The 21,625-nt window shown below is 46.8% G+C and overlaps 1 protein-coding gene across 8 annotated transcripts in view; it reads left to right on the top strand.

Annotated features, from left to right (window-relative positions):
* SLC4A11 (solute carrier family 4 member 11) overlaps positions 1 to 21,625 on the top strand; it is a 93,050-nt gene that overhangs the window by 8,330 nt on the left and 63,095 nt on the right. For 6 of the 8 annotated variants that reach the window (XM_033513829.1, XM_033513828.1, XM_033513826.1 and 3 more), the window contains exons 2-3: positions 9,187 to 9,237; positions 19,918 to 20,061. In XM_033513829.1, coding sequence (XP_033369720.1) covers positions 9,187 to 9,237; positions 19,918 to 20,061 — 195 coding nt within the window. Of the gene's footprint in view, positions 1 to 8,780; positions 8,823 to 9,186; positions 9,238 to 19,917; positions 20,062 to 21,625 lie in introns of those variants that run through there. The other 2 variants (XM_033513831.1, XM_033513827.1) reach the window with 2 other exon arrangements.

Below are 21,625 nucleotides of genomic sequence, written 5' to 3'. Positions count from 1 at the left end.
TGGCCCTGCAAGGGAAAGAGCTGCCTGAGAAGCTGTCAGTAAGAGTTAATGCTTTCTAAATTATTTAAATGTTTCAGGAAAAGTCTACTGAAGAGCCTCAACTGGCCTGATCTTGGGCCTTTGCCAGCTTGTGGGATCTCTGGAGGTATTTGCTGTCTCTCCTCTCCATGTAGCACTTCAGCAAGAAATCCTTGCAAGTCTTAAATCACTTTTTTAGAGGCTCCAACAAAACAAAACCTCCCCCTTCAATCTGTAAAAAAACCCAACAAAACAACCAAAGAAAGAAAGAAAAAAGGGGAGAATATCCAGAATAGTCCAGCAGCCAAATCCCAAATTGTTGGTGGTGCCTTGCTGCTGAAATTGTCCTGCTCACCTGTGAAATGCTGGCCAAGAAATCCAGTGTTTGAGGAGTGGATATCCCGTTGGGAAAGCAGCTGCATGGCTCTGGATGTGCAGGGTGGCTTCCTCTTGCAGCTCACCTCTGGGAGGCAGCCTCGGATATTAATTGTTTGGGTGGGCTAAATTGTGATGAGTCAATCTGGAGAACGTGGTGCTCCTGCTAAATCCAAACAGCCTTTGTGGGGTTTTTTTGTTTGTTTGTTTGTTTGGGTTTTTTTTGGTCGGGGGAGGTCTCTGGGAGCTGTCACTGCTGCACCCAGTGACTCTTTATTAGCTGGTTTTATTGCAATGGGTGAGCTGGAGGAAGCTGAGGAGGGGAATTGTTCAGTGCAGTGAAGAAAAGGCTTTGAAAACAGCCACGTCTGATCCCTGAGCCTGTGTGTGGGTGTGTGTTTGCCTGGCAGGGAGCAGGCAGGAGGATGCTTCCTGCTTTATCCCTTCAATATGATGCTTTATTTTCCCTGCCAGCCACTGTGAAAATTGGTTCTGGGGTTTCATTTACCACGGTGACCCGTGGCATAACTTAAAACCTCCCCACACCATTTCCATCCTCAGAAGAATATCCAGCTCCTTCTGTACAAGCCATGATGTGAGCCTTGAGTGCCTGCTGAGCCTCAAAGCCACAGGGTTGTGTTTTCTGCCTGGACCAGGACTGGGATGTCATCCCATTCTGATGGAGGAGACTGTTTAGATGGATCCATGGAGCAAAACTTTATATCCAAGTGACTTGGGATAGCCCTGGAAATGTCAGAGGACTGGTTTGTGTTCTTCAAAAATCACAGAAATGGGACATTTGCAAGGGATGTGATGTTTAGTTTGGATAATCCAGACCTCTGAGTCCTAAAAACAGGGGTCTGGGGAAATCAAACCCTTCTGGGAGGCAAAGAAGTGCTGAAAATCCTTTGGGGATATTTCTGGTAGGCGGATAGGGGAATAAACAACACATCAGTGCAATCCTGTGGCAGGAGGAACATGTTAAACATAAAGAGAGTTTTAAACAATTATTTAACAGAAACATTCTTTCCTGTAAGGTTTGCTAGAGGACATGTTTTTACATCAGGGGACCAAAGCCTGTGTCCCTGCAGGTCTGAGTCTCTGGGCTGGAGCAATAATTTCCCCTCAAACCGGGCTACTTAAAAGCACCTTCCTCCTCAGTGTCTGCTCTGAACAGCATCCAAAAGATTCATCTTCCCAAAGTTTACTGGGGTTAAGAGCTTTGGAGTAGATTTAAATCTTTCTGGGGCATGGCTATCTCCTTAACTGTTTTCAGGACCTCCTAAGTTGATTTCTTGTAGGTATTTGCATGCAGATGATGTTTTAATCAACCCATTTAGGTAAAAGTCTGCAGTAAATATCCCTGTTTCATTTCCCAGCGATGCCAACCCCTGCTGGTGCACCCTTCTGCTGCCTGTGTTAAATCTCCAGGTGTGCTGTGCCTTTTCTTCCTTTAGGGGCTGTGTTTTTCCTCCCAGCCTCATGAGGAGGAGGAGGAGGATGAGCTGAGGAAGGTGAGGGGCAGCAGATGCAGGCAGAGGGGAGCTGCCCTCGCTGTGGGTACCAGCTGCACTGTGGGGCACTCTCTGCTCCTCTCCTGGTGCTGCAGGGAGCTGTGTTGGGAAGATATTTTGACATTTGTGGTGGGTGGAACCAGGGGGGAGCAGAAGCACAGCTGGTGCCCGTGGAGCTGGGTCTGTCCATGCAGAGCTGTCCCCTGCAGCCCTGGCACGGAGCTGGAGAAGGGATGAGCTGGGGAGGGATGGAGCTCTGCTGTGCCTTGGGAAGGGAGGGATTATCCCCCTCAGGCTCTGCTGGGGATGGATGGGTGTCTGCTCTGACAAAGGAGAGCGAGGCTGTAAAGCTGTGCCCGAAAAAAGTCCTTTAGTTGATCTTGGCTCAGCCCTTCAAGAAAAAACTCCCTGGGACTCCCAGTGCGGATATTCCCCTTTTAATGACTTACAGGAGGTCTTTTTGGCCCTCTTGAATTTTCTCTTTGATGTTTTCCTTTGCCTTCATTGATGCTTTTTGGGGAAAGGTCTGTGTTTGAGCACCATTTACCAAGCACTTTCCTGCCCAGGTATTGCCAAGTATCCCTTACTGATCTTACACTTCCTTGAATAACAGTGATCAGTTTGGAAACCCTGACTTCTGTGATTATCTTTTTCCTTTTTATTTTTATTCTTTTTTCTTGGTCACACCTCTCTAGGCATGGAGAAAAACAAGTCAAATCTCCTGTTCTTGTCCTGTCTTGTCAATTGTGATTGCCCAGACCAGCAGCACAGGGGCATATTCCAATCTCTGAGCCAGCAGGAGCTTTGCTTTCACCAGGCTTTTCCAGCTGCATTAGGTGGAGCTGTGGGAAGGAATCAGCTGCTGAAGGTGTAGATAGAAATGAGAAGTGGCAACTTGAGGCAGAATAGCTTTTTGCTTGCTGCTGTCCATTAATTTTTGCTGACTTGGGTGGTTTTAAATGATATGCAGGGAATGTCTCCACCAAGAGCCTGTGCTGCTTGGTTCTTCTTGAAAACTCCCAGAATCTCTTGTTTTAAGAGCACAAGGGAGACTGTTGGAGAAAAACTTTAATATTGACATATTTGGAGCTGATGATCTCATCTGTGATCAGATCTGCTGCCTGTCAAGCTCCTGTCCTATTCTGCTGTGATGCAGTTGTGTTATCAAAGGAGTCTGAGGCTTCCTCGTCCTCCTTCAGTTGAGCTCTTGCTGCACACTGAGATTTTTAAACTCCATTTCAGTCAATGCTCCACATAATTAAAAAATTCCTCCTCTCCTGTTTAAATCCTGAGATTTAAACTCTCAGCTTTCCCCTGAGGTAATCTTTCCTGTGTGAGTGATTTTTCTTGTAAGTCTGGGTTTCTGCTGTCTTTGGGTGGAGAAGGAGCAGCACCATTTGGTTGTTGGGTATTTAAAACACATAAATTGTGACTCTCCTCTTGCTCCAAATTGCAGGAACCTGAATGCAGCTTTCAGATCCCTTGTCCTGGGATGTTAATTCATGGGTGGAGAGAGCAAAGAATAAGAATTTAATAAGAGTTTCATATGGAACACTGGGACTGGGGAGCTTTGGATGGGGGAAGCTGCATCATCTTCCATCAGGCTGAAGCCTTGGATAAGACCATAAATTTATCCAAGCTGGAATTGTCCCTGGATCAGTTTGAGGGGGTGCAACTTAACTGTAACATTCTTCATTTTGCATTCAATGAACTCCTGGAGTCAGCTGGAAGTGGCCAAAACCTTGCTGCAAAGAAAGTCCTGCATGTCTCCTGGGAAGTAGATTTCTTTCCAGTGATCCATCCCATTTCTGTGTCGTTCTCTGACTGAGCAGTTCAGTATGATGCAATAATTGCTAATTCTTCCTGGGAGGAAATAGGCAAAGTTTAAAGGCTTTCTCAGCACAAACAAGTGATTTTTGTGGTGACTTCTCGCTTGCAGTCTGTTTTGCTTTATCAGCTTTGAGGCAGGACATTGCATGTGCTGGTGAGTTTCAGAAATGTCCTCAGAGCTCCAGCAAAAAATGGTGGAAATTGAAGTTGTTGAAGAAGCTGTGGCTGCCCCATCCCCGAAGTGTCCAAGACGGGGTTGGAGGGGGTTGAAGATGTTGGAATAGGGGGTTGGAACTAGATGGTCTTTAAGGACCCTTCTGGCCCAAACCATTCCGTGAAATTGGGATATTGGAGCGCATCCTGAGTAAAAGATAAGAAGATACTTGATGTTTTCTGATCAGAACTTTTGGGGTAACTAAATTTTCCAGATGTACGAGCTGCCCACGAGAGACAACGCAAGAGCTGCCAATATTAAAGGGCCTGTAAATAAAAATGTTCTTCCCAAGTACCTCTTTCAAACTGGTGTTGTCTCAAAATAAACTCCAATTCACTACCAAGGCACTAGAATTGTTAAAGGTTTACCAGAGAGAAATCATAAAAGCCAAGGGCTGTGGCAGTACTTGTAGAAAGCTTTTGCAGAGCTGTGTTTCACTTCAATATAAGGCTTGTGCTGCAGAGGGCTGTTTACTTGGAAGATGCCAGCACCAGAACATTGTAATTGAGTTACCCAACTATCCTGAGAATGTGTTTTTATTCATAATCCTCCAGTATTGCAAGGCTCAAGAGAACTCACTGCTAAGTTTAAAACAAGAGAGTCAAAATGGGTTATTAGATCGGAGACGCGGTGCCCACAGGAATTTAATAATGGAGGATGGCATGGCAGGGGTTTGTTGTTAAATGTAAATGTAAAAATGATAAGAATGTAAGAAATCAGGAAATATACCCACTTCATGTTCCCATGGTGGATCAGCTGTTCCATAAAACCAAGAACCTTAAACAGCAGCAGCCCTGACTCTGCTATCAGCTAAAAAAATAAATGTCATATGTAGGTCTGGTGGAAGGTGTCCATGGCAGTGTTGGGCTGGATGGTCTTTTAGCTCCCAGCTCAAACCAGTCTGTGATTTTTTGATATTCCTCTGCCTTGGTGGCTCCGGGGGTCACTGCTGTTTCCTCAGCTCAGAGGGTAGTGGCTTAGCCATGCAATCTTCAGCTGTATCCTTGACTTTGGAAAAAGCAGCTTTGTTTTCTCTTTTGCAGAGCTTCAGCTCTTCACCTCTGAATTCAGCACTCAGAAAGCTCAGAAATTTTCCTTTTGAGAAAGAAAAGAAGTGGTAACACTGTGTGCCTCTCCAATTTAGTCTCATCTAACAGACGTCCCTGCGGGGAATAAGGTTGGGGTGGCAGTAGGAAGTTATTTTCTGGAGTAAATTAACGTTTAGAAAAGAAGAGCATGGCTTAAATTGTCAAAAGAGAGCTGCACCGTGTGGTTTTGGGCAGACTCTGGAAGGTGGCACCTTGTTCTGCCTTTGGATAGGGAGAGCAATTGGAGAGTCTGGTTGTCCTTGGAGGTGACGGGTGAGAATGAGTCTGGAGAGAGGCAGGACCTCTCTGAGAGACAGCAGAGGCACAGGAATGAGTTGTTGTGCTGTGCATCTTTGCTCCTTGGGGTAGTGCTTTCCAGCTTTGTCTCTAGAAGCCTTTGTCTTGCTGAAATTTCCTTGCTTGGTTTTTTTTCTTTAATTGTTGGAGCCTTTGAAAGAAAACCCGGGTGAAAGAACAGGCTTGGTGGATCTGAGGGTCTAGAGAGGGGGAACCCCTGAGCCCCTGCACTTTGCAGGCTGGAGGAAGATTTATCCTTCATGGAAGCACTGCTGCAACTTCAGGCAAACCCTGGAGCATTATCATGTTGATGCCTAATGAATTTGGAGACTTGTACTCCTGCCCGGGCTTCCCTAAGCCCAGCGATTGCATTGATCACCGCGGTGTTTCATAACTGGCCCTTGGTTGAACTCTTTTTAATTTCAGGAGTGGAAGGTGAGGTGGGGAGAGGCAGTGCAAGGTTGGTGTGTGCGTCAGGCAGCGGCTGCTGGAGCAGAGCGGGCTCAGCCTTGCTGTCAGCTCCGCGCAACCCGAACCCATCGCAGCAAAACCCGGCCAAGGAGCCGAGACCTTGGATGTGAAATCCCGTAAGCGCCGGGAGAGGGGAGCAGGTGGAGCCTGCTGATGTGTTTGTCTTGCTGGCTGCTCCTGAGCCTGCACTTCAGCTCGAGCCAGCTGGCCTTGTCCTTAGGTAGCATCCCTCAGCATAAGGAATGCTCGCTCCTGATCGGGGAATGCGGGGAGAAAGGGACTGGGGGCGTAAGGAGGAAAGAGATTAATTGGGCTCCCCCTGAGAACTGTCTGGTTTGTTCTGCTCAATTCAAAACTTGGGGTTGTTCAACCTGGAGAAGAGGTGTCCTCTTCATTTCAAGATGTTTCCTCCTAATTTATCCAAAGCTGGGGCAGAAGGTTTTAGGGTGATCTTACTGTGACATTTTAGTGCTTAAAGGGGGCCTTTAAGAAAGGTGGGGACAGACTTTTTTAGAAAACCTTGTTGGGATAAGACAAAGGGTGATGGGTTTAAAAGAAAAGAGGTTTAGATTAGACATAAGGAATAATGTTTTTGCAGTGATGGTGGTGAGATACCAGACCAGGTTGCCCAGAGATTCAGTGGATGCCCCATCCCAGGAAATGCTCAAGATGAGGCTGGCTGGAGTGCTGAGCAGCCTGATCCAGTTACAGATATCCCTTCCCATGGCAGGGAAGGTGGAGTAGGCCTTTAGAAATCCCTTCCAACCCTAATTATTGTGTGAGAAAGGTGAATGTTGAATTCTGTAATGCATCAGAGATGCAGATGCTGTAGCCCCCAATTTACCCTTCCTTACCTTCACTTGTGCTAATCCCTGACCTTTCAGCTGCTCCCGTGGCTCCCTGCCGGTGTCTGGGCTTGTATAAACACCCATCACCTTTTACCTCCTGGGCACGCCACACACAGGTTCCTGATGTTAATGTGCCCCTTCCGTGGGGGATGTAACAGCTTTTCCAAAGGCGCCAACAAGGCTGTTTGGAAGTCTGAATTGGGTTGATGCTGTGGGACAGCATTATGTTGGGAGAAGACAAATTACCAGGGCTGGGTTTTTGCCAGGATATAGTAGGGTGAACGCCTGACTTTTTTTTTATTTTTCTTTATTTTTGTATTTTTTTTTCCCCCAAACGTGCCATTGCATCTTTAATTACAAGGTTAAGACCTCTGTTTTATGACTCATCTGAAAAAAACAGCACCTCCACCATAATTACCCGAGCATGTTGCCGGGGGGACTGTGGCTCATTAGTGACTCAGAGGAACCAGTGGCACCTAATGAAATGGCACTGCCTGCTGTAACACCCCAGCCTTGCCCTTTTCATGCCTGGTCCAAGCAGAGACCAAACCAGTCTCCCGTAAAGGTGTGATGCCAACCCAGGCAATGCTGCAGTTGGAAGGAATTTCTGAGGAAGAAACCAGACAATTCCCGATCGTTAGACAGCGTCAACCTGCAGAAATAGCTGTGTTCAGTTGAAGGAAGAGCAGAGGGTCTCATTTTGCCCAGTGAAGGATGAGCATGTTCCTTCAGGCTCCCTCAGAAGCCATAACAGGAGTGAGAAATGGATAAACCATCCTGGTGGGAATGTGGGTTCCTTGGGTAATCCACCCGCCCAGGCGTATTTTGTTTGTTTCCCTGAAATACGTAAATGCAATCATTGCACAATAAGAGCCTCTTTAAAAACTTTCCTTTGATCATTAACATGCTAATCAATCTGGATGGATCTTCTCCTTCCCTTCCAGGTGGAGGGAAACAATTGACTGGTGTAATGGGTGCCCCTTGGCCACAGTTCGGTGCCGTTTGTTCCTCCAGCCCATTGTTCTGGGATGAACTTTGGAACATTGTGTTTCTCCCTTGGACCAGACACTTGAATTGCCCTCTGGTTTATGTGCTGGCTCTTTTTCTCATGGCCATCAGGGTATCCCTTCAGGAACCTGTCGGCACTGGAAGGTCTGAGGGGTGACAAGTGACAGGGCTGGGAGGTGCTGCCGTCAGTGGCGTGACTTTGCATCCGTCATGTGCACAAAGGCTCCCGGGGGAGCAGCAGGAATTATGAGGCCTGAAAACGTGGCACACTGTACATGGGAATAAAGAGTCTGCAACCTGGGAGCCAAAAGTTACGGAGCACAGAAAGGGTCTTGGGGAAACAGTGTCATACCTCAAAGGAAAAGCAGGAAGCCTAATCTGTAGAACAATAAGGCAGGCAAAACCTCTTTCCTTGTTGGCCCAAATTCATCCCAGGCTTGCGTAGGTAATGTTTGATTAGCCTAATGAAGTGGGGAAAGACACAGCAAACCTATTCCTCTTTCTGATTGCGTTTTGGCTGGGAAGAAGAGTGTGAAGAAGCAGCATCGAGCCCCAGGTTTCCAAGGGACTGCTTGGGTGACTCTTGCTCGTGGCTTGAAATCAAGAGCTCTGTTATTCATGTAAAACGGGCCGTGCACCTGTCCAGGGGAGCTGCTGCCTGTGCCCACGCAGGCTGAGCTGTCACCTTTTGTCATCATCTGGAACAGCCAGGCTGGGTTTGGGCACCAGGCTTTGATCACACCTGAGAGCAGGTGCTCCTGTGCTGTGTTATCACGCCAAGAAATGTTCAATACCCGTTTTGCCAGCAGTGAATTGCAGAATTGACTCAGTACCAAAACCCCTGTTCCCTAATAAATGATGGGGATACATCCCTGCTGCTGCTGTGTGTGTGGATTCGCTCTTGCCCAGCATCATTTCCCGTTTGTGGCTTCCTCACCGGACCCTGCTGGTGCAGATGGTGTTGGCTGCAGGATCCCAGCTCAGGAAGTGGGCCAAGGAAGGCTGGAGGGTTCTGGGGCTTATCTTCAAGTGCCAAGCACTGTTTGGGGGATATCCTAATGATTAGGAGCAGCAGGATGGGGAGTGAATTCCCATTTTCATCGAAATGGAGGGTTGTTTTTTTTCTAAATTAAACTGGTTCTTTTTATCTGAGCACAAGGTACAACCTGGGCTTCGTTATGGCTTGTATTTTTATAAAAACCTTTCAGATGTTTAGTTTGTATAATTGCTGACATACTTGTTGAGGTTTGGTAAATCCCTGAGATGATCAGACTCGTCCTGATCTTTAGCCTTGCTCTTTTGTGGTCCCAGCCCAGGATGTCTGAGACTTTTTTTCAAGTACTGCCTGTGGCTGTAAAGGAAACTTCTGGTAAATACTATAACATCAATAAGCAAGAAGTTGCATTTACCACATTCAGGAAAATCTGATGCTGGCAGTATTTTGGAACTGGCTTTGTGCTGTAAAGTGAAGACATTCAGCATCTTGATGATTCTCATGTTTCACTTTTTTCTGTCTTCTCCAGAGTCTCCACCAGCAGCGATGTCAAGAAATGGATACTTCTTTGAAGAGAGTGGCAAGTATTATTTGACTTTTCTGTGCACACAGCATATTTGCTGCAGGGGTAGCTGCAAACCTGACATGGGTGGTACAGAATCCATTTAGCTGAAGTGTGATGTGAGAGCAGTCTGGTCTGGTGGTTGTGTAATCTTGTACTGGGAGCAGGCTCCGTGTTTTTAAATCCTGTAGATGTTTGAGATAGTCAGGCAGTAAATAATCAACTCCACATTGTCATCAGTGACTGTTCTGGGTGGCTCCTTGTTTTTCAAGTTCTTTCGTGATGTTTTCTTGTCGTACAGCCTGGCAGGTGTATTTGCTTGTCTTTTTCTGGAGTGTGGGGATCATGTGTGGGTGTTGGATCCCTTTGGGGAAATCCTGCCAAAGAGCATCAGGCAAATGTTGGATGGCTCTGGCAGACACATATTTACTGCAAAGATTTTTATATTTTTTTTTCTTTGAAGCAAGATTAAATGGTGGTATTTGAAAACTGGGATCCTCTGCCTCAACTTGGATCATCTGCCTCAAAGATGACTGAGATCTTGGAGATACTGTACTGATAAAGGAACAGCTGAAGTGCAGTGAAGTCCTATCTTCTCTGCTGATTTTGGAGAAGTAGAATCATGGAATCATTTTGGTTGGAAAAGACCTTAAAGATAATCCTGTTCCAACCCTCTGCCCTGTGTTTTCCCCAAAAACAGCATGTGTGTAGGGTGCTAGGGAGAGATCTTCTGGAGAGTTCCAGCTTCTTCAGGAAGTAGTCCCTGAGGCCTTGGGGTTTCCTGCCCTTGGAAGTGCTGGAAATATTCAGGACTTCCAAATGGTGAGAGGAAAAGACTAAAATTCTCTTGTTATTTAGGCCTTTAGATGCTGGTAGCTGTCACAGCTGTCTTTCTTGTTCCAGGGGGCCAAGCTTTAGGTTGACATCTGGAAGGGGAAGCTGAATGTCTGCCAGATGTTTGCTGATCCAGCACCGCTGGTGACAGCATTTCCTTCAGTGCTGGCTCTCCTCTTCTTGTACAAAGAACAAATTTTGGGAAGTCAGAGGACGAAACTGGAAGCCAGCCCTCTCATCTTTAGACAGAGATGTTCTCTGGAGGCTGGGTTGAGTTGCAGAAGGGCAAAAAATAATGCCTGACCTGAGGGAGGTTTTCTGAGGGCATACGGGGCGTGAGGTCTGCATAGCTCTGCTCCTTCCCACCTCGCTTGTGGGCTCTTGGAATGTGGTTGGTGCTTTCCTGAGGATTGGGAATGTGAGAGGTTGAGCCAGGTTGGGACCTGGGGAGGTGGCTGAGCCCCCAGAATCTACCTGAGAGCAGTGTAAGGGCTTGGGGAGAGACTCTGCTGGTTTTGGAGGCAGGACAGGCCCCTACTTCTTCCCAGACCCTTCTGCCACAGGGAACACAAACCCAGCTGTCCGTCTGAACATCTTAGGTGGCTCCACATGTCCCTTTCCAGGACTCAGTCTTGCCTTCCTCAAACTATCCCCACAAACAACAACAAAAAGCCCCCAAAAGCAGAATCTCTGAATGTTTTTTTTGTAGTTGTGGCATCCTCTGAGAGAGGCTTCTTCTTTTGTCGGTGTGGTGCCATGGCAATGGGCATTTCTGCCCTATATTTGTGTTATTACTCATCTTCCTCCTTTGTCTTAAGGAGACAGCACCGTGGAGCTGCCTCTGAGGGCTTCAAGAAGCTGTGTGGTGCTTTCCTGTTGTGCATCTGTGTGGTTTGGGGAAGGAGGGGATGTTGCCTGCGAGTTCCTCCTCGTCCCACGCCCAGCACTGAGCGTCGTGTTATGTGTGATTGGAAATACAGAGGATTTCTTGGTTATTTCACTCTCAAAGCTGCTGTCACTCTTACTCCTCATTACAAACTGACCTTTTGGAAGAGTTCAGCTGCTGTGGAGTGATGAGTCACCTTCTGCTGGTTGATTGAACCAAGGCCTTTTGCAGCATACGGACAGCACATCTCAGAGGCTGCTGGCGCGAGCGCTCCCATCCCGCTGCGCTGCTTTGGTGATCTCTGCAGGAGTTTTGTGCTCTCAGGTTCTCAAAGTCTTCACCCCAAAACGTCACTGGGGCTGGAGGAAACCACAGATGAGGATGTTACCTTTTCACAGGGTTTCAAAACAGCTTGTTTTGAAACGGAGCTGCGAAATCACCGAGCTGCTTCGTGGCACCACTTACGGGGATCTGCCAGGCAAGAAATGCTCTTGCCCCACCACTGAAACAATAAAAATCCCCAATCCCCTAATGCTGTGTTGGGAGAGGGCAAAGAAAAAAAGAAGCCTCTTTAATTCTGTTTTTTGGACACTTTTCTCCCTTTTCTCAGCAGAGCAACATCTTTTGATACTCTTGCACTGCCTAGAGTGGAGCTTTTTTCCTTATCTCCTCCTGGGATCTTGCATATACATATGGTTTTCTGTATTCTTAGTAATTAGGATGTTTTTGTTTCTGAGCATATCTGAGACTCTTTTCGGAGCCTGGGTCTGTCTTTTGCCAGCTAACTTTACTTTACCCTTCTTGCTTTCTCAGCAATGTTAAAAATTAACAGTTGAAACCTCATTTTCAGCTGAAAGAACTGTAGCGAGGGTGATCTTGGCTGCAGCACCAAAGCAGAGCTTTGGAAGAACCTCCTGGATGTTTACATCCATAAAAACTTCAAATGTTTAGTAATTTGTAGCTCTGTTAATTGCTGAGGAGCTGGGGAAAGCCCTGGAAGGATTTTCTAGTGAATTAATATGTGGCTATTTGGGAAGTTCAGAGGTTGTTGTGGCTCCAGCCATCTCCCAGCCTAAATAGCTAAAAATCTGGAAAGTTTATCAAGGAGACCACGTCTTCAGCTTTGAGTTGAGGTTTTCCCTTATTTCTGGAAGAACTTGAAAGCCACTTCTATGGCTTTTAGTGCCTTGCATGAGGTAAATACTTAAAATGTAGTTGGGGGAAAAAAATCTGGTGAGTAGATGTTCTGTACAGACAATATTGAGAGGAAAAAAGAGGAAATCAATTTGTGCCTGCCCAAGTTGGACATTCCTGATTGAGGTTGGTGGCAGCAGATTTGATGGCATCTGATGGCCACGGTCTGCTCTCAACCCATGGGTATTGTCAGTTTTAATAGTCGTCCTCTGCCACCTTGCTGATGAAAATCCATGTTTTTTACTCATTTTTTTGAGTTCCTGGAACAAGTCTCTTGTACAAACAAACCTGGCAGGACCTGGTGATAATTAGTGTCCCCCTCCCTGCGTGTTGAAGTCACTGAAATGTTCTGTAAGGTTGTTTTGACAGATGAGTTTTCTTTCTGGCGAATTTAAGTGAGTAATGAGAGGATTGTGTAGCCCCAGTCCAAACCTGGGGGTAACTGCAGTGCTGATGAAATGCAGCTCAGCAATCAGGGCTCAGAATTAACTCATCAAGCCCCCCATTGTCTCTTGTGAGCATCCTGCACCCTCCTCCTGGAGGCAGATGAGCTCTAAAGACCCTGGAATTACCTGCAAGTGATGAAATTCTGCTGAAATTGCGATGAGGTTTTTAACTGAGCCAAGAACTTTCCCTGGTAAGACACAAACCCAGAAATTTTCTGGTTCCTCTTGCAAAATCCAAAGGAAGGAATCCCAGTGCAGTGGTGGAGGATATCTGAATTGTTGCATTGTTTTAAAGCTGGCTCAACAGATCCTGCAGCATAATTTATTATTTTTTTTCTGGTCTTCCAGACCAAATCCCTCACTTCTTGGTCTCCTCTGACTTATTAATTGGTTTTGCTGGCACAATAAATCACAGTTGTGTTGAAGGGCCCCAAGGCCCCAGTCTGGCTTGGGATGTTTGGATATATTTTATCTGCTTGTTTTTGTTTTTCAGTTTGCAGTTCAGCTTGGTATGTGTGCTGGGGGGGTTTCTTTCTCTCTTTCTTTCTTTTTTTTTTTTACTTTATCTATCTTGGAATTGTTTGCTTAGGTAGGAGATTATTTTAAATGTTTTTTTGAAACAAATCCTTTCCCATGGGTTTTTCCCCATGAGATTCCCAGTTTGCCAGCAGGAGGTGAACTGCTGCTACCTGTGGGAGAGCACGAGGGGATGGCTCACAGATCTCTTGCACATTTTTATTTCTGGAATTATCAGGAGGCCTGTAATAAAAAAAATAAAAGGACCAGGAACACCCCTGATTTCTGAGGGTTCTGCTGCAAAACTGAAACTCCACTTGCTCCTGTGTTCTATAAAAACAAAACAAAAAGCCCCAACAACACTCCACTGAATTAGTTGGATTATTCACAACATTTCCTAGAAATCTGGCTGCAAAATACAATACTGGAATTAATTCAAAAGTGCCTGGGTGTTGTTTGTTTTGTTTTTTTGTTTTGGAGGGGTTTTGCTGTTTTTTTTTTGCAGCAGCAGCAGATCAGCTCTTGGAGTTCTGTTATGAATTATCACTGAAGTGGCAGGGGAAGCTTGACGTTTTCATCTGGCTCTTCAAGACAAAAGGCTGGAGAAGGGTTGGGAAGATGCAGCTGAAGTTATGGTCAGCCAGTGGTGCAGGGATTTGGGAGAGCTCTGCTCTGGGTGAATCACCTGCTCTGCACTTTCTACCTCTGAGTTGGATTTTTTTTTCTTTAATTTTTCCTTTCCAAGAGGAGGTTGTGGTTTAATCTGTGCTCTTGAGTTTAGGTAATGAATTGACATCATTGTAGCAGGGGGTCATTGCTCCAGAAATGCTGGATCTGATGGGCTCTTGGGGAGTGCTGGAGAGCCAGGAAGCATCACCCAACCCTTCCCTGGCTCTTAAGGTACCTGTGGAAGGTCTGGCATCGGGGGACGCTTCTCTAAATCCCATTTTCATGATCTGAAGATCTGCCTGTGCCAACCCAAATGATTTGGCTTAAACCTAGTGTGATTTCTATGAGTTGGGACCCTGAAGACCATCTCCTCCACCCCTGCCATGGGCAGGGACACCTTCCACTTGACCAGGCTGCTCCAAGCTCTGTCCAGCCTGGCCTTGGACACTTCCAGGGATGAGGCAACCACAACTTCTCTGTGAATCTTAATAAAGGAGTTTTGCTAACCAAGGTATTCAAGATAAGCTCTGGGTGCTTCTGGCCAATTAATTGTCAACAGTCCAATCATGAGGTCTGGGGACACCCCCAGCCCCCCAATTGTCTCCTGGGCTGGCACAGTGTCCCTGTAAATCTCCTGTGAGCTTTGCCAGGGACTCTCTCAGCTGTGAACCAAAGGAAAAGCTTAAAATCCTAGCAAGCATCCAGCTTTATTTAATCATCATGGCTTACAGTTTTAGTTGGGTGGGAGACAGCTTTGGGTGCTGCTGGCTGGCTGCAGCCTTGCAGTTGTTATTGTCTCTGAAATGCAGCAATTTGTTGGGAAGGAATGGGTTTTTCATGACCCTTGTCATACAAAACAAACCCCAAACTTTGCAGCTTAACCTCAGCAGGGATGTGTAAAACTGAGGTGTGTATTTACCTAAAAAATATGGTTATAGCAATGTAATTGCTTGCATTTTATCTGAAAAAAAAAAAAAAAGAATTATTTTGGTAAGTAGGTGATTATGCTATAATCAGCCTGTGTTATCTGCCCACAAACTTACTTTGGTTCATGTGGTAGTAGGGTGCTGTTCAAACCCTTTTTTTTCTGGAATGCTCTGGGGATTGGGGAACTGATAACACTTGTCCAAAGTTCTTCCAGGTCTCTCCTGAATCCTCCAGTTGCTCTCTCCCTGCCAGAATTAACTGACTGGAAGGTTACCTAAGCTATGGAGGCACCAGGAATCCGTGTTTTCTGTGCAGAGTGTAAAGGTCAGGATGGAGGTGGATGCTCCATTATTAATTGAGTTTCCTTTTGCACCCAAAGTTGGGGATTTGGGTGTTTTCCAAGTGATGCAGTGAATCAGAGCCTGCAGGGAGGAAAGCAAACCCTCTGAGAGCTGAGAGCTCAGGTTAATTAAAACTTCATACCTTTCTGGAAAATGAGTGTCTGTTCTTGGCTAGAGCAAGTTAAAAACCCACGAGGAGAAAAATTAGGTGAAGATGACTTTTCTTTAACTTACTGCCAGTATTATCACCAGTTTTTAGGTAGATACAAGGCTTAAATCTCTCTTGAGTTCCTTAATACTCTATTACAGCCAAGCACTGGGATGCTGAAAAGAACCAGGCTGGATTTTAGGGTAATGCCCATGTCCCAGTTGATGCTCCTTTACCTTTAAAAGGTATTGAATATACATTATTATCATTGATTCCTTTGACCTTCTGTACTTGACCTGTAATTCCTCTGAGAAGATGGATGCAAAAATGGTTCTTGGGCTCTTCCAAAACACTTTGCTGCCTTCTGTGCCTAAAAACTCACTTAAGAAATCCGAAATGGCTTCTAGCATGACAAGCTGATGGTGTTGGATTGCAAATCATAGCTCAAAAAGCCTCTTTTACTGCAGTTTGAGGTTCCTGGCATTCTGAGGAGAGTTTTTTTTGGAGGTGTAACTACCACTAGTGAAGAGGAAGAGATGCAATTCCATGATTCTGGAAGCCTGGGCTTGGATTTGACAGAGGGAATCGGCACTGCTATAAATGAGAACAGTTTTCCAGGATTGGAGAGGAGATTGCCTTGGAAATTGAGGGTAAAAATCAGCTGCTTCCAGAAAAGTTCTCAGAGTCAATGAGAACTCTGAACTTGTGCCTGCAGATGTTGGTTAAAGCTCCACAATTGGCTTTGTCACCTGAGACACCCTGAGAGGTCGTGCAGGCACTGTGGCTAGAATAATTCCCATCACCTGGGGTGTGAGAGGATGTTTTTAGTAATAAAGCTGCTTTTCTCCCAGGAAATTTGGCTTGATTAAGGTTTTTGGCTTTCTTGGAGAAGCCTGCAGCCCTTGTGCTGGGAGTGCTGCTCCCACTTCAGCTTTTCCAGGGAATGTGTGTGATGTGGCTGAGGCTGAGCTTCCTGCTCAGCGCGACTCTGCTGATTTTACTGCCCCAGGTGCAGCTGCCAGGTGCCACCAGAGCAGCACTGGGACACTCAGTGCCACCTCTGATGGCAGCAGCTGCAGTCACTGCTGCTCCCTACAGAGCCCTGGGCATTAAAACTCAGCTCCAAAGCAAAATAGCTGCAGGGCAGGCACCTTGTCAGAGCTGTGAGAGGGCTGAGAGCAGCAGGAGCCGGGAGATGGAGCTGAGAATGTGAGGAGAGTAAAGAGAGAAGGCTGGGGATGTAATCATGGAATCCTGGAATGGTTTGGGTTGGAAGGGACCTTAAAAATCATCCAGTTCCACTCTTGCCATGGCAAGAGCAGCTTCCATTAGACCAGGTTGCTCCAAGCCTCATCCAGCCTGACCTTGGGTGGATATTGGGATATTAAAACATGGCAGGTCTGGGCTAGGGATGAACTACAGAGGAAGGGGTGATGCTTTGGAGAGGAATCACCAGAGAAATAATAATTATTCCTTTTTATTTTTTCCTCCCAGTACCTGCATAAATTTTGGTTTGTTTTCTAGTTATTCTAGTTTATTTTCATGTTGCATAATACAGGCTGAGGGAAGCCCTTAAGGTAAAGGAGGATTTAAGGTGAAAGCATCTGCTACCTCTGACCACAGGGGGTGAGGAGGGAGTTTTGCTCCTGCAGCACTGAAGGATGCTGCTTGCTTTCCTTGTCTCGTGCACTTGCCATATTTTTCCATTTCTTAGCCTTGAGATGAGTCCTGCAGGGTGGACTGAGGGGGGATTATCCTGACCACAGTGTGTTCTTCATGGTGCAGGAGGGCTGCACTGATCTGAGCCAGCTTTAACTGTATTCCAGCTCCTCCTCAGCCAAATCTCTTTTCTCCAGTGCTTTTAGACCATATTTTGGGCTGAAGGGGAACTTTCTGTGCTCAGAGCTCTGACTGGCCCTGTCACGTAGCTCATGGCACTTCAGCAGACGCTGCTTTCATCTGAAGGTGCCAACTTGCAACGATAAAGACAGGGGGGAACACCAGTTTGGAGATCTTAAACTCTCCCCCAGGAACTCTGATGCCAGTGAAAAGGTGTTTAACTCTGTCCTCTGTCTCTGAAGCAACTGCTCCTGACAAAGCCTGTGAAGTGTCACTGGGAATTCCGTATGGACACTTGACTGGTACCTGCACAAATTCTGCAGCAGCCACATCAGATCCTGCTCTGAACTTCTGCAAAACACCCATCAAACTTCCAGAGGAGCTGAACAGCTTCTGCTGTCGCTTGTGGCATCTGCTGCCCTTCGAGCAGCGGGGGTGGCACTCGGTGAACATCAGGGAATGGGGAGGGGAGCAGCTGCCAGGGCTGGAGGCAGGGCTGCAGCACAGAGGGAAGGTGCATCTGCCGCACACAGAGCCTGTGTCACCTCGAGGTCACCCTGCATTTGACAGGCGTGAATTGTTTGTGGTTTCAAACTCCTGGCAGACGAAATAGGCTGAAGGATTCCAAACAGGAGCGGTCTGAAGCCTGGAGGTGGTTCAGTGACAAAGCAGACACCTGTCTGGGAGTGCAGTTCCTGTCCAGCCCAGGTTGGGGATTATTTGCAGGCCCAGTGTTTTGTCCGTCCCTTGCCCAAGGGACACGAGGCTCGGCTGCCTTTTGTTCTGCTCTTTCCTCCCCTAAAGAGGGAGGAACAGAGGATGCTTTCCTTGCCAGAGTCCTCGCTGACCTCTGCCCAACCCTCTGATCCTACTCCACCCTTGCCCTTCTTCCAGCTCCTGGGCTGCTTCTCTCCTGTCTCCAGCCCTCTCTGTTTTCAGAGGCCACCACTGCCACCCTCTTAGCAAGCCAGTTTCAGTGGCTGGGGTGGGGAAATAAACAAACCCTGCTTGGCTTTTCCTGATTTACCCATCTAATGCTGTTAGGACAGGGAGGAAAAACTCAGCCATGTTCTCAGAGCTGAGTGCTCAAACCATCCTTACGTGTGTCTCATCTGACCCGGTGAGTGGGAAGGTTGGAGATGCTCAAAACTTCCCTGAGGCTGCAATTCTGGATGTGGTTGAGGTGGGAAAAACCTTCCCCAGGCTGATTTTTTCCCTCTACGGTGCTGCCTGAGCTCTCCTGGCACTGAGGGGAATGTCAACTCCGTGGTTGCTCAGCTTTGAGAAGAAATTATGGTGTCCATCATGCATTTTGGAGGATCCAAACCCCAACTTTGGGGCTTAGTGTGGGATTGAGATGCTTGTGTGGGACTTTGTAGTACTTCTGATGGCAGCAGGCACCTTGTCTGGCTGTTGTCCATCCCTCCAGGACATCCCTGCCACATCTGCCAGCAGAGGTTTCACATCTGGTGGTGCCCACAGCGTTCAGATGTTTCCTGTACTTTCCTCACCTCACTTTTTTCTGTCTGGACAAGTTTCCATCGTTCAGGGATGCAAACTCCCTAAGCTCTGCCAGTAGAAGAGGGTGATATTCTCAATGTGCTTTGCTGGATGGGGACAGAAGCGTGCTGGATGCTGTCTGAAGCCTTCAGAACACTTCAGACAGCGCTTATTCACATTTCTTCCTGTTAAGCTGTAAGGTGAAGGAGGCAGAGGTCAGGAGGGGGGTTAATCTCAGGGGCTTTATCAGGTTTTCCACACCTTTGATAAAGCACTTTAGGAGCCCTCTGGAGGCTTGAAGCTCCTGCAGCCCCTGAGCTCTCGGAGGGAATGCTGAGCTCCATCAGCTCGTGGCAGGAAATGCTGCAGCCCCTGTCCTGTGTCACCGAGTTCCTGTTTGTGGCCTCACTCCTCTGGGTTTGTGTTTTGTGGTGGAAAGCTGTCGGCTCGATCCCTCAGAGGCAGCATGTGCTGCTTTCAGCTGCTGCCTCCACATTTGTTTATACGAGGCTTTAAAAAAAGCCATCAATATTTTAGTTTCCATTCAAGCCTCTGCCTTGAAGCTCCCCCTTTTCATTTCACTGTAGTGCCTAGAGCCAGCTAATGAAATATCTCCCTCGTGCTTCAAATTAGGCATAAAAGACTTGTCAGAAGATGAGGAGAAGCTGCTGAATAATCCTGGTAATGTAAAAATCGACATTCTATAATGTCCCTAATTCTCCTAATTAAACATGATACATGAGTGTGCTACAAGAGTCCTCCAGCTGCTCCGTAATGAGATGTTGCAGGGACCAGTTTGCTGTTGGATGAGGCTGGGTTAAACTCTAATTAAAGCCTTGCAAAAGGCTAAGGAGTTGTCTGGTGTAATTAAGAAACTTGTCTCGCATTCTCAGTGCTGCCACCCCCAGTGACCTGCTCCTCTGCCCCGTGGGGAGCTGTGGGTCTCTCTGTCCATATCAGGTGTCTCCTTGGAAACTTCTTTTAGTTTTTTAAATTTTTTTCCACCTCTAGTTTCAAATTGCCATGTCTCAGAACAGCGGCGTGGCCTGGGGTCGATGGAGGTGTTGTGTTCGGGGTGGGCTGGGGCGCAGCTCTTGCTTTTGGTGGTGTTTTTACACAGTGTTTTCACCCTGTGGTGGTTTTTACCTGAGGGGAGCAAGGTATTGGGGCTGGGCCTTGCTGCCCACACCATTGGAGAGGGAAGAACCCCTGAGGCCACCCCAAAACACTCTGGGAGTCATTCCTTGAACACCCCGGGCCTCAGAGCGGCCCCTCAGCAGGCCCTGGCGGTGGCAGAGGCCTCGCCAGCCATGGAGTCGGAATCAAACACTTCCTCCCACCCAGTGGCACCCAAGGGGAACCTGCAGCCCTCTTATGGCACCCCCTTCTCATTGTCAGGGTACCTCAAGTGTGACACGGACGATGTGAAGGAGGAAGGGGCGGGCGAGGAGCTCTTCGATGGCGTCAACTCCACCATCGTGTCCGGGGACAGCATCCGCTTCTTCGTCAACGTCAACCTCGAGGGCGCTCCCAGCGCCACCGGTGAGTGACCCCCAAAAACGGGGATGGGACTGGGGGTTGTTCCTGGTGCTGGGGTTTCATGGGATCACAGTGGGTTGGGTTGGAAGGGAGATTAAATGTTATTTCTTTAAGGGTGGGGACACCTTCCATTAGGCCACGTTGCTCCAGGCCCCGTCCAACCCATCCTTGAACCTTTGCTTGTGGTGCAGTGTTTTAATATCCTCAGTCCTGCCTGTGATAAATGGTGAGGGAGGAAGATAGCCAAGCCCTTCACCAAAAACTTCTGTTGTATTCTGGTTCATGTCATACGCGATTTTGAACTCTTTTTTTTCCTTCTGCACAAAATCAAACAAAATCCCATTCACTTAATTTCCCATGAAAACCAGTGCTGATGTTTAGTGAATCCTTTGAAAAGTAAAGCTTGAAGATGTAGGGAATACAGATCTAAACTGAGATGCCACATAGTGCCAAGCCAGGTCTGAGAAACAGAGGTTTTAGGAGAGGACAGAAATCAAGTCATGCAGCTAAAGAGGTGTGGGTTTTTTTTTTGTGGCTGGTGGCTGTGACAATCTTGCTTAGCTGTAGCAACCTTTTAATTTTTTTAGAAAATGTTTTCAGTTATAGTAAGATAAATAGTGCTCAAGTTAGACAAAACTTAACCTTCTTTATTCCCTGGAAGTGTTCAAGGCCAGGTTGGACTGGGCTTGGAGCAACCTGGTCTGGTGGAATGTGTCCCTGCCCATGGAAAGGGGTGGAACTCGAGGATCTTTAAGGTCCTTTCCCACCCATTTTGTGAAAACTGAATTTTGTGGGGTGTGCCTGGGAAAACACAGCTCTCAGACACTGCAGGAGCCTGGGTTTGTCCCAGCCTGCGTGGGCACTGGGTATTTTAGAGGTTAAATGCACAGGCTCTGGATTATTCTTGGTGTCACAGTGTCAGACAGTCCTTTAAGTTTGTTAAAAGTTATTTTTAGGTTACATGCAAATCCCAATTGATCTGCAGTGAGCAGTTACTGGGAATGGTGATGCAGATTAGGCACGGCCTGGACCCCTCTTTGACTATCTTGGAGTCTGCTTTCTGACTCTGAGCGATGACTTGAACTTAGGAATAATATCCAGCAATTTCCAAGCCTGCAATTTTACAAATGCCATCTTAATTGAAAGATTTAAGGGAGCTGTGCTCTGCTATGACAAGTCTGGACTTAATGCCGTAGGGTGCATTGTTTGGGGATCAGGAATGCAAGTGCTGTGGATTCTTCTGCATCTGAAGAAGTTCACTTTCCTTGTGTGCCCTTCTGGGCTTTTTTTGTTTTCCCTTCCATTCAAAACAGGACAAAAAAGGCTTCCTTATTTCCCTGAAGCTCTGCTGTTTGTGCTGGTGCTATTAGTTGTATCCTTCTTTTTTTTTCAGCTGAGATGTTTAGGATTTTTTTTAAGGAAAAATAGATTTCTGGTGTGCTGGGGTCCTCTTTCCAGTGGAAGGCTGGAAATTTTAAAAATGAACTTCAGGCAGAACAAAACCCCAAACTTTCAATAAGGGCATATGTGAAAAAAAGAGATTTTTCTTTTTTTATCTTTATTTCTC

This window comes from Parus major, chromosome 4 (assembly GCF_001522545.3).
Source record: "Parus major isolate Abel chromosome 4, Parus_major1.1, whole genome shotgun sequence".
NCBI lineage: Eukaryota > Metazoa > Chordata > Aves > Passeriformes > Paridae > Parus > Parus major.
The sequence above is the reverse complement of the archived record's forward strand: the minus strand, read 5'-3'. Positions and strand labels throughout refer to the sequence as shown.